This window comes from Arachis ipaensis, chromosome B1 (assembly GCF_059453495.1).
Source record: "Arachis ipaensis isolate K30076 ecotype BB chromosome B1, ASM5945349v1, whole genome shotgun sequence".
Lineage (NCBI taxonomy): Eukaryota > Viridiplantae > Streptophyta > Magnoliopsida > Fabales > Fabaceae > Arachis > Arachis ipaensis.
The window spans coordinates 142,079,242-142,091,728 of record NC_142436.1 but is presented as its reverse complement, the minus strand read 5'-3'; the positions used below and the strand labels follow the sequence as shown (position 1 = coordinate 142,091,728).

Here is a 12,487-nt window from a genome sequence, read left to right as displayed (position 1 = left end):
GGTACGGGACTTTGAATGCCCTTAAGAAGTTGCTACCGATGTGCCTTATACAGAACATCCACCATGCTCTTGGAGGTTGCTAGTCACCACCGGAACGATTTACTGCTGCCCGGATTGACTCATGTCGGTCTAAGATCATATCCACACCGTATTTTCTAACAACATGCCTTTGTAGATTTTTTAGAAAGAAGTGTCACGCATCAGCTGTCTCCCCCTCCACTATGGCAAAGGTGATAGGCACAATGTTCTGGTTTCCATTTTGTGCAACAGCAACCAGAAGTGTACCTTTGTATTTTTCATATAGGTATGTGCCATCAACCTGAACTAGAGGCTTGTAATGCTTGAACGCCCTAATGCATGGATTGAAATTCCAAAATACGCGGTGAAGTATTCTGACATCGTCTGCCTCCTCACTCTCGTTATACAGGGGTCGTGTTTTTATTTGGACAATTGAGCCAGGCATCTTCTGAACCATGATCGAGAGACACCATGGCAAAAGCTTGGTAAGAATTCTCCTAACCACCGAAAACTTTGGCTATGGACTTCTGCTTTGCCAACCAAGACTTTCGGTAACTAATGGTGTAGTTGAACCTTGACTGGACTTCCGCAATTATAGATTTAACGTTGATGGACGGATTAGTCTCTACCAATGGCCTTATAGCCTCAGTAACTGTGTTTGAGTCTAACTTTGAATGATCTTGTGAAATCGTTTCCATGGTACACGTGTGCCTATCGTTGTATCTCCATATCTCTCAACAATCTTTTTTTCCGTATCAAGCTGGCTCGGATAAGCCAGTCGCACCCATGTCCATACGTCTTACATTTTGCATAGAATGTCTGTAGTTCGGACTCATAAACATTGTAGTTGACTCCTCTAGAGATAGTGTAACTTCTGATTACTGCGACGATAGACTTTCTAGAACTATACTCCATTCCGATCTTGAACTCTTCGTCCTCAGGGTCAGCAACACCTACAGAAAGCAGAAATCATTATTCATTGATCCATCCAAAATATAAAAACACAAAAACGTATTATTCACTCATCACGTACCTATGTTTGCATATTCCAAAAATTCCGGTGCATTCATGGCGTCAAAATCCAAGTTACGCATAAAAGGTGGGACGTTCATCGGTTGACTAACTGCAAGATGAACCACTACATTCTCCGCTGCTGCCTCGACTCCCACATCACCATCCTCATCTTCGTCGCCGGCTTCATAAGTGGTTTCGACGTCCTCTTCGCTGTCACTATTCATTCCTTCGTACATTACAACTTTATCATCCTTTATATCTAAATCATTTTGAATCCCATCTGCCTCTACGTTTTCAAACTTAGCATACAGCTCAATTTGTGACTGTCGCATATGAGTCTGCCGGTGAATTTAGAACATATTCTGCATACTCGCTTCGTCAATGATCGGCATGATATCAAACTGTATTAGATCACCAGAAACTATAACTGGATTCTGGTACAAAACACTGCTCACTCTCCTCAACATACCGTTCTCCATGCTTTGACAGAGATTATTCTAAAGCTCCATCAACGTCATGGTGCATGGAACCACAAACGAAAACGGATTTTGACACACAAACCTCACTCCTTCATGAGTATTTTGTATAATCTCACCGTTGCGATATACTGCCAAGTTTGTGGTACCCTCAATTATACTAGCAACACAATCAAAGAACACTCTTCCTCGCAATGAAAATGGTACCAGCTTTGCCTTATATAGAGGGGAGCACTCAACACGCCCCCCACGTGTTGATTTATCAGCCAATGATAGTTTGCTGCGTGTAATACACCTCCCCCCCATGTGCTGCAGTCTCATGCAACCAGACTTCGCCACGTGACAATCACGTCCCCCACGTGCTGCATTCAACATGTCTCCCGCGTGTTAAAGCTTTCATGTGATACCTCCACCAATTTGTAAATACAGTTACTGTACCTATTTTTAACTAAAACACCAATAATAAATCCATAATCAAATTTTTTACCCTTTCAACTACGTTACAATATTCTTTATCTAGTTTTTTCTCATATTTTCTATTTAATAATCATATTTATATCTTTAAATTAATTATCATTTATTTTTAATTAAAATATTTTAACGAATATAAAAACAGTTAAAAATGAATGAGCTGCGAAAATTTCTTATTGTTTTTTTCAACTAATCCAAAGGTGAAACAAAAAGAATGAAGTTATTTTTACAAAATAAAAATCGTATTAGGCTTGTCTATTAATTACTGTTTGTTTAACTAATTATGAAATGGAAATAACAGAACGCACAAATTGATGCTTCTCTCTACCACACTATTATTAGCCTATAGCTCTATATGCATTACTTGCTGCATGTACATGGCGAAATTTAAATTCTAATACTTATTTAAACATATTAGTGAATTAACTACTAGACCAACTCAATTTAGTTGCAGATATGCACTATTATTTTTACAACATTTGACTCCATTAGTATGCCACAAAATATTTATTGGGCCGACTCTATCTCCAATTCAGCCCAGATAGGCCCAATTTATCCACATCATTACTGGGCTTAAAAGATGAACGGCTACCACCAGAATCCTCCTCCTCCAAACGGCTACCACCAGAATTTACCCGCCCTCACTCACGATTTTAAATTCAAAACTCAAAAAGCAATAAAAGATCGAACCCAACGGAACCTTCTTTCATTCTCACATTTTCCAGTTTCCGACAATGGATGGCGACGAAGCTCCTTTTCCATCTCCGTTCCCTCGCCAATCTTCATCCTCACTGCTGAACGACATCACCAACTTCAGAACCCCCAAACGCCCCTCCGTCAACCCTACCGTCGAAACTCCAAACACCAAATTCTTCACTGCCTCCAAATTAACCCCTCGCTTCTCCTCCTCCTCCGCCTCTGCTTCCCGTCGTCGCCCCTCCCTTGCTCCTCCCACGAAGAAATCAGTCGCCGCCGCAGCCAGGAAGCTCAAGGCCTTCCAAGTTGAGCAGGCACAATCTTCCAGAAAGGCCCAAGTCAAGAAGGAGCAGTCCCTTAAATCCCTAGCCAAATCCATCACCGTATGGCTCAACTTCCTCCTCCAAAACCCAGCCTCCTGCGGTTGCGACTTGTCCATCGCCGGTGTCCCCGTAGGAGATGGAACTACCACCATGCCAGCCCCCAAGGGAAAGAGGGACAGTGGCCCTGGGATCTCGGTTGGGGTCGATTCATCTTGGCGAACTCCCAAGAGGCAGAGAAAGACATGGTCCAGGAACGAGTATCGTGCTGGCAATGAGAATGCCGCACTTGAGCTCCCAAATTTGGTGTTCTCTTCTTTGAGCGATTCTCTGAAAGATGTGTGCAGCTTTGAAGATTTGAAGCAGCGAATGAGGGTTTATCTGAGCCTTGGGAGTTGTAAGGAGATTTTTGAAGTCATGAGTCTAGTCACAAAGGTTTGTTTTATCAGCTAGCTCTTGATTATAGTTGTTGTGAACTTCAAATAAGCTAATAGAAACACACTAGAAAGGGGATAATTAACTGAACTTCAAATGAAGTAGGCTCTGAATGAAAAGCAAATGAGCTTTGTCTGAATTTCCTCTGCTTCTTTGTTTCTCAGACAATTGATGGCGGAAGGCTGAACATGAAGGCACATTGCCCTATAGTAACGGATGTTGGGTTGAAAAATAAGGCCATAGGAATCCTTATGTGTTATAATCCAATTTGGCTGCGAATTGGACTGTATATAATTTTCGGTGGTGATTCCTTGCTGTCAAGTGAAGATGTTGATTCTGATCAAGATGTCAAGTATCTGAAAATGCTCATTGACAAGCTATTCTTTTCACATGAGGGTCTAGCTAAAGCATTCTCTTATAACAAAATGGTTGAAGGCGTGTATAGGGCAGGGTACTATGAGAATTTGGGGAATGTCATTTTGAAGCGGATACTACTCCTTGTGCTTGTCTTGGATAAAGCTAAATGTCAAAGTTGCCTCCCGCTTGAGTATGGCATTGACGGATTAGATGGGGGTTCCCCTTTATTATTCAGAGCAGAGTCTTGGATTAGATCGAGTAGTCAACTGATTCATGGCAAGTCCTCTTGGATGCTTTGGTTGCATTTTCTATTGATATATCTGTAACGGGTGTTTTCATTGTAGGTTGACCTTTCTCTCTTTTTGGTTGGAAATTAGAATTTCTATCATCTGATGTAATGCATGGAGAAGGAAACCTTTTAGCACACTTGTTGATTTTAGGTTACAAAGCATCTCATCAACAGGTGAGATATTCTTCCAAGTGCTATGCTTTTTTGTCTGATTGTGAAGTTGTCTGCTACTGGGGTTGTGTATGTGCGGGCACTTGCACTTCCACCTGCATGGGGGCAACATCATTTGGGTGCATTATATGATTATAATAGATGCAGCACTTTAATGTTTTGGGGCCACAACTGATTAGTGTGATTATGGTTGTTATATTGACTTCAAGATGTGTTATTTTGTTTTATCTGACTGCTCTGTGATTTTGTAGGGTCATCTTGTTGGATATGATTTCAGTGTTAGAGATTTATTCGTTGATCTCCAAGATGGAGTGAAACTGTGTCGGGCTATTCAGCTCTTGCAACATAATCCCTCTATCCTGACGGTTAGTCGGATTTAATTTTACTCACTCTATATGTTGGAAATGTATTGGCTTATTTGAAACTTCCAATGCCGTTGCTAAGCATAATGCCATTGGTTATGAATAATGATGCATCATCATTGTATTGACAGAAAATTGTAGTTCCCTCAGATACTCGTAAGAAAAATTTAGCAAACTGTGTTCTTGCCCTTCAATATCTTAAACAAGCTAGTGTGTCCCTACATGATGAAGATGGCATGATGATTTTAGCCGATGACATTGTTAGTGGTGATAAAGAACTTACACTTTCCTTGCTCTGGAATATGTTTGTTCACTTGCAGGTAGCAGTTCTGTTATACCTGGTTCATTAAATTTCCATAATTTTATTTGCTGAGAATTTACAACTATGAAAGTCTAAACTGAAACAGCAATGTAATTTTCCATGTCATATGGCATGCAGCTACCGCTTTTGGTTGACAAAACAAGTTTGGTGGGGGAAATTTCCAAAATTCGAGGAATCGGCATGGTATCAGTTTCATGTTTTGAATTTGTTATCAACTAGCATTTCTTTGCTGTATTTATCTTTTAAGCTGATGTTTAATTATTCTTAAGATTTTATTATTACTTCATGTCCCAGGATCTCATAAACAGTGCAAATTCGACTTCTCTGGAGATGCTATTGAATTGGATTCAGGTACCATCATAGGATACCTTCATATATCCTATATAATTTTGTTTGGAAACCGAATAGGAGACTCCTACTCTCTATTTAACCATTTTTCTTGGCTTCATGCTTTTTTCTACTAATTATTACACCATTCAAAACTACAGTATCATATGAGAACTCGTAGGGACTGATTAGAGAAAGGGGCGGCAATTTTCTAGATTCATTACATTTTGGTTATCTAGTTCACAAGTTCATCCGGTAATATTTCATCAGTGGATATAGACTGATAAATGACATTGTGTTGGTTTGGTGTGTATGCTTTAAAGAAATTTAGTTTGTGATACTTGGTCTGCCACACTATGTTTCATATATATTTCTATCCCCTTGCATGAGAATCAGATCATGCAATTGAACTTTGTGAGATGGTGATATACACTTAAATAATAATGTTTAATTTTGATATTTTCGAATTCACCTTGTCTCAATTTTTTTTCTGCAGGCCGTTTGTGAAAATTATGGTTGTGGAATTGACAGTTTTCATTCCCTTGTTGATGGCAAAGCTATCTGGTGCTTACTTGATTATTACTTCCAGAAGGAATTCCATAATTCCTGCTCATTGAAGGTCTTGAACATGTTTAGGTTGCTGCGGAACATGGTGTGATCTTTTCTTCATTAAGTTGATATTTTATGCTTTTTGCAGGAAGTTAATATGAAAAGTAACAAGGCATCAGTAATGTCAGTTGATGAATACTCAGATGCATTGTACAATTTTATATTATCCCAGAAGTTGACTACAATACTTGGGAATTTTCCAGAGGTAATAGTACCCTAATTTATAACACATTGAAAACCCATTCAGCTGGCATCAATAAAAACTTATATATTCTTATTCTATAATTGTGTCATTTACTTTGCAAGTTCATGTAATAAAAATTTGCCCAAAGGACTTCCTTTTGTGAGGGTCAAAGATTCAGCTTTTGCATATCTAACATTGGATGGATAACTTTGGTATCTAAAAATCCACAAATATTGTGATAGTCTAACCTCAAGGGGAAAAAGTTTACTTATTCATGCATGAATATTAACTGTAGACCAGAAGGTGATATAAGCAATTTGGGAATTCTATTCTACAGGTACTTCAGATAAGTGAGCTACTTCAATATAATGGTGCTCGCAGTGATCGAAGTGTGGTGATATTGTTGGTCTTCCTAGCAAGCCAATTATTTGTCAAGAAAAATGTGGTAAAATGGACAACGATTATGGATCTTATTATTGTTGTTCTCTGGGATTTGTAAAAGTGATGTATTCCTTTTCTCTTTCTTTGTTTCTTTCCAGGATCAATTAAATTTCCATAAGCTCCTAGGCTATGATTGCCAAAGTGCAAACCGCAGACATTTGAGGATGGTGCAGTGCCTTTCAAGTTCTGAATCAGTACAAAATCCAGATGATTCATATGTACAAGGCAATGAAGGTTTCTTGTTTTCTCTCTAATTGTGTGACCTTTTTGTTTGTATGCTTTGGATTTATTTATATTTCTTGTTTTATATAAATAAACTACTAATGGAACAATCCATAGGATAGATGTATAAGTTGGATTCACACAACTCTAGTATGAAGAATAGAGGTAAGAAAATAACATCAACTAATGTTAAATAGGCTTCATCTTTAAAGTATAGATGATCCTCAGATTTGTAGTTCTTTCATTGCATGTTAGTTGGCTGAGTAAGAAACAGTGTCCAAAGCAATTTTAGAACCTTATTGAAGATATTAATATTTACTTATCTTTCTTTATTCTGTGGTGGTTGTTTATTGTATTTTATATAAATCTTTGATCAAATTATTGTGATTATCATGATAGATGCTGCAAGAAAATTCAAGGCCATCCAGGCTTGGTGGCAGGATATGGCTCAAAGAAACTCTATCAGGAAACCAGATTTTTCTAATTTGCAGAGATCCAGGACCATTGAATCTGGCACTGATACTAAAAGGGGTAACGAACATGACTACACGGCTCTTTACGTTGCTACTATGTCACCATTCATACGTTTACTGCTATTGTAACACTCAAAAGGTTCATTAGTTCGTTACTTCATAGATACTTGTTCCTGAAATTTCTCAGAAATGGTAATGGTAGTTCATTCATCATCCTTTCCTTAAATGCTGATTCAATTTCGTTGGAATTGAAGAAGGCTTAGAAACTTAGACTAAAACTTTTTTTTTGGACTGGGAAAGTATAGACTTCTTTGATTTGAGTATTTGACATGGAAAGCATAGTTAGTTCATTTCCACTTTTGCACATTGTTGCTTGTTCACCTGTTCTATTTTCTTGCAACGCATGTCTTCTTGATGTGTCTTTTCTCTTGGTGACAATCGCTACTCAATATTTTCAGAATATGCTGCAAAAGTAATACAATCACGTTTCCGGGGATTTATCACTCGTAGTAAGTTTCACACGATGATAAATGCTGTCACCTTTTTGCAAACGGTTTTCAGAGCATGGATGAGGGCAAGGCAGGAGTTGGTCTGTGTGGCATACACCACCAGTCAAGCCTGTGACTTTTCATGTGGTATATGCTTTATCAACTAGTATCAAACATTTATTTGTATTTTGGCCAGTCACTTATTGGTGTTTTATCCTTGTTCACTCTGGCAGACGTATTGAGGCATTCTCAAACGTATAGGAGATATGCCATGCTTTTTGTTCATAGGCATTCTTTAGTGAAGCTGAAGAGATCTGCAAAGCTAATACAGCAAGCTGTGAGGAGTTGGCTCTATTGCAGGCATCAGCAAGGATGCAGTAGATGTCCTTCTGTCAGGACACTAGATCCTGTGACTGCTGCCATTACTATTCAGAAATTTGTCCGTGGTTGGATGGCACGATATAGATATATTTTTGAGCTTGATCTAAAAGAGAAAGCTATGAATTTAGCCCAACAGAACATTACACTTGATCTTCATACAAATGCAGCTGTTACTATTCAGCTTGCTTGGAAGAATTACAGATGCTGCAAGTCAACCTGCCAGAAGCAGCATCTTCTTGCAACTAAAATTCAAAGTAATTTCCGTAGGTGGTTTTTAAGAAAAAGATTTTTAAATCATGTTAAAGCTACCATAAAAGTTCAATCTTATTTCCGAATGTGGAGATGTGTGAAGGCTTTACAGCACTTAAAAGTCACATCAAGAGCAGCTACTTTCATTCAGGCATTCTTGCGTGGATGGATTGCACGGAAAGAAGCTTGTGCACGCAAGAATCACATTGTTGACATTCAAGTAAGACATTGGCTCATATTCTTTTGATTATGCCTGGTTTTAATTTGAACGGCTTTCTAGTTTGGTGCAGGGCAGAGAATGCATAGCATTATTGTGTGAAATTGCTATTCTTGTGATTTTTCTGAATTTTGGATAAATGTCATGTGTTTTGTGGTGGTGGTGTTGAATATTTTATTAACTTCTACTTTCTTTGAATAATTATAGAGGCATTGCCGTTGTTGGCTGATGAAACGGGACTTCTTGCTCAAAAGAGATGCTGCAGTGAAGATCCAGTGTATTATACGAAGCAGGGCATGCCAAAAGGTTCTCAATTGTCAAAAAGATGCTGCGTTGGAGATCCAGCGTTTTATCAGGGGGGATTCAGCTCGAAATCGGCTATTAGGTTACTAATGCATGTTTTGTGTAGCTAATTTTTGCTGGATTTAGTTGTAGTTTGGAATTTACTTACTGTACTATCTCTCTTCTGATGATATAGGTGGTGCTTCTACATTACGTGCTCTCATTCCTATTAGTTGCATTTCAAGACCGGTTGGAGTTTGTAGTTTTCAACTTGAACTACTGTTGTCTTCAGTTGTGAAATTGCAGCGGTGGTGGAAGCGTCTCTTGTTCCATAAATTGGCAAATAAGTCTGCCATGATTATCCAGTCCTGTGCTCGTGGGTGGATGGCCAGGAGAAAAGCCAATATTTACAGACACCAAATTGTTGTTGTCCAAGTATGGTATTCTGTCTGTTTATTTATGTGTTTGGTTTCCTTTTGTATGTGTTTAATGTGTGTTACTACGTGCTGAGTTTTCCAGGAAGATGCTGCAGTGGAGATCCAGAGATTTGTTAGGGGGCATATAACTAGAAATCGGCTGTTAGGTAATCAGTTCACAAATTACTAGTGTTTTCTACTCTCTCTCTCTCTCTCTCTCTCTCTCGCTAGTTAAAGCTAGTAGTTACTTGATAGAGTTGTTTAACATTTTCATACTATATTCTCGTCTCTTGTTATTACAATGCAGGGTGTGCTTCCAGTCTACGTGCAGCTATTCCTGTTGATTCCATTTCAAGTCCAGTTGGCTGTTGCAGTATTCAACTTAAACTGTTCTTGTTTTCTGTTGTGAAATTGCAACGATGGTGGAAAAGGTTCTTGACACAAAAAAATATGACCAACTCTGCCATTACCATTCAATCTTGCATTCGTGGATGGATAGCCAGGCAAAAGGCCGTTCTTCATAGACACCAAATTGTTGTCATCCAAGTATGGCAGCATCTTAATTGTTACCAACAATGTTTATCATTTTTCAATTAATTTGTTCTGATTTATTCATGTTCTTTACTCTTTTTAAAAAATTACAATTTTTGTAGTCCCACTGGAAAGGTTACCTTGCACGTAGAGAGTCAAAGCAACTACTTGATTTGCGGTTGAGAATGAGAGAGTCTGCCAGAAATGTAGATGATAGCAAGCGTCTCATAAATAGACTATTGGCAGCGCTTTCAGAGCTACTTAACATGAAAAGTCTTAGTGATGTCCTGCATACTTGTTCTACATTAGGTGAGTGCTACATCTAGTGAAAATTTTACACAATATATAGGCAACACAAATGTTAGAAGAGCCCAATTACTTCATTGCTTTTAAAATTTTACATTCTTGTTTCGTTGTTGATTCATGTATGTGTCATTCACAGATATGGCTACAGAACATTCTCAGAAATGCTGTGAAGAACTTGTGGCTGCAGGTGCAATTGACACCTTGTTGGGGCTTATCCGATCAGTCAGCAGGAGTATACCTGATCAGGAGGTTCTAAAACATGCTCTCTCAACTCTACGAAATCTTGGGCGCTACCCTCATCTACTGGAAGTGCTGATCCAAACACACAACTCTATACAAATAATTGTCATGGAGTTACTAAGGTTTCAATCCTCAAAAGTTTCTAGCCTTTCAAAATCTGTTCTAGGATTATACTTGCCGTTTCTTAGTGTATAATATAACTTGTGTAACACGTTCCAGGAATAAGGAGGAGGGATACTTCATTGCCTCTGAACTTATGAAGAAGATTTGTTCAACTCATTCTGGGGTTCAAGCCGTATTGAAGTCCCCAGCCCTCCTTAAACGACTGCACAACCTCGTTGATGAGCTTAAAAGAAAGGCAGTTTACGAGAAAAGGTGTTGTTAAAGTCAGGATATTGAAAAAATAATAATTGCATGCTAATCTGATTTTAGAGAAATAGTTCAATTCAATCAGTTACATGTTATTTTGTTTTGTGAAATGCAGAAATGGTAGAAGTGCTAGTGCAGTTATGAAAGATAACAGAGAGAGGAGATTGAAGGAAGCTGCTGAGATTCTGAAACTGATAGCACGAGCCTAAAGTTCCTTAAATGTTCTTTTTATTAATGTGCAACAAGTCAAGCATTTGTTGGCTTTCATTAACATGTTTTTGTACGGTTTAGGATTGCGCCTTGTTGATATCGTAATATTCTTCATGATTGTAGTATAATGGGTTTAAAAACGCGTTAATAGCTGATTAGCTGTTATTAAGAGTGCGATGTGTTATTAATATAATAGAATATAGAATATTAATCAAGCGTTTTTACGTTTTAGTGCTGTTTAAGCGTAACGCTACCTGATGTCTTTTTCTTATATTCAGTGCGCGAAACACAACAGAATAGTGATGTATGGCTCAGTAAAAACGAATCGTTTTTAGTGTTGGTTTAGAAGTCATTAAGTTAATAGAAAAATATTTCTTTTAATAAAAAATATATTTTTTAATTTTTAGTTTGTTTGACAAATTTTTAACAATAAAAATATAAAATAATATTATCATATTATTGTACTCAAATACAATTGATGAATAAAATTTTTTTATATAAAATATCTAAATATAAAATTAATTTTATTTTTTTTAAAAATAATTTAAAAAAATTATTAAAAGTTCACCTAAATAAATATTTAATGTTTACAGTTTTCTATTTCATCTGCTTTCGTTGACAGAAGTTATCTTGTGGAAACATTCATAAAAGTATAAAACACAATTTATGTTTTGCCATTCACTTTGTATAATCTGACACACTAGAGGACAAAAATGCGGGAATTATAAGGAAAACAAAAATTTTAAACATTTTGATTTGAACTTTTGAAGGGGCTAGACAATACAGAACGGTATCCAAAATAAGTTAGAAAGAAAAAAAAAATCGATCTCAATTTGATTTTTTTTATGCAATAGTTAAAAAAATTTATTTTATTTCTTTTGTTTACACCTAAACTTTAAAAAAAATATTAAAAAAATTTTCATTCATAAAAATGAGGACAAATCACCTATGTAAACCAAGTTGGACAAAAAATTAGGTGAATCAACTAAACGAATAATTGTTACAGGGTTCAACTACGAGGACATTTTTATGTCTAATTGGAATTACACATTCAATGTAATTCGAATTACACACATGCACACATCCACTAATTCGAATAAACCTGATTCGAATTACACACTAATTCAAATCAGGATGATTCGAATTACACACACAAACTCACATATTAGTTCGAATTAGACTAATTCGAGACTCATAGTAATTCGAAGAATGCTGATTAGAATTATGGAATATTTGCCAAAAATATTAGAAAAAATATTAGAAAAAATACTATATAATATAAAAAAATATACTACAAAAATATTAAAAAATTTTATAAATATTAGTTGAACATGAATTCTATAGCATAAATCTAATCCATGCAATCATTTTAATACACCAACAATTATATTTATATTGAACCAATGCTAAATCGAATTCAATTAGTTCGATAATACGAGTCTATGAAAAAAAATTGCATTTTATAAAGTTTAAAAAATTTTATTATGTGATGGGTCAGTAACGAGTACATTACAAATTTTTATAGTATTCATCGTAACAATATTTAATTTAACAATTGTTATTAAAATTTTAGTTGTACTCGTTACAAAATAAATAATTACAATATATAAA

The 12,487-nt window shown here is 36.6% G+C and overlaps 1 protein-coding gene across 1 annotated transcript; it reads left to right on the top strand.

Moving 5' to 3' along the window:
* The first annotated feature begins 2,609 nt into the window (after positions 1–2,609).
* LOC107613536 (uncharacterized) lies at positions 2,610–11,073 on the top strand. The gene is made up of 22 exons (XM_088501994.1): positions 2,610–3,430; positions 3,595–4,063; positions 4,165–4,250; positions 4,499–4,612; positions 4,741–4,929; positions 5,049–5,114; positions 5,226–5,282; positions 5,755–5,877; positions 5,956–6,072; positions 6,389–6,496; positions 6,591–6,726; positions 7,114–7,245; positions 7,646–7,822; positions 7,909–8,525; positions 8,730–8,907; positions 9,001–9,239; positions 9,324–9,387; positions 9,528–9,766; positions 9,874–10,060; positions 10,194–10,419; positions 10,517–10,672; positions 10,782–11,073. The coding sequence occupies exons 1-22, from the start codon at positions 2,714–2,716 to the stop codon at positions 10,873–10,875; spliced, it is 4,491 nt and encodes a 1,496-aa protein (XP_088358120.1). The 5' UTR covers positions 2,610–2,713; the 3' UTR covers positions 10,876–11,073.
* The last annotated feature ends 1,414 nt before the right edge of the window (positions 11,074–12,487 follow it).

Excerpts from the sequence above, each read along its gene's own strand:
- LOC107613536 (XM_088501994.1), top strand. The coding sequence starts at position 2,714 with ATGGATGGCGACGAAGCTCCTTTTCCATCTCCGTTCCCTCGCCAATCT. Across the intron at positions 4,613-4,740 it reads ATAATCCCTCTATCCTGACG|AAAATTGTAGTTCCCTCAGA; the intron begins GTTAGTCGGATT and ends TTGTATTGACAG. Across the intron at positions 5,283-5,754 it reads TGCTATTGAATTGGATTCAG|GCCGTTTGTGAAAATTATGG; the intron begins GTACCATCATAG and ends TTTTTTCTGCAG.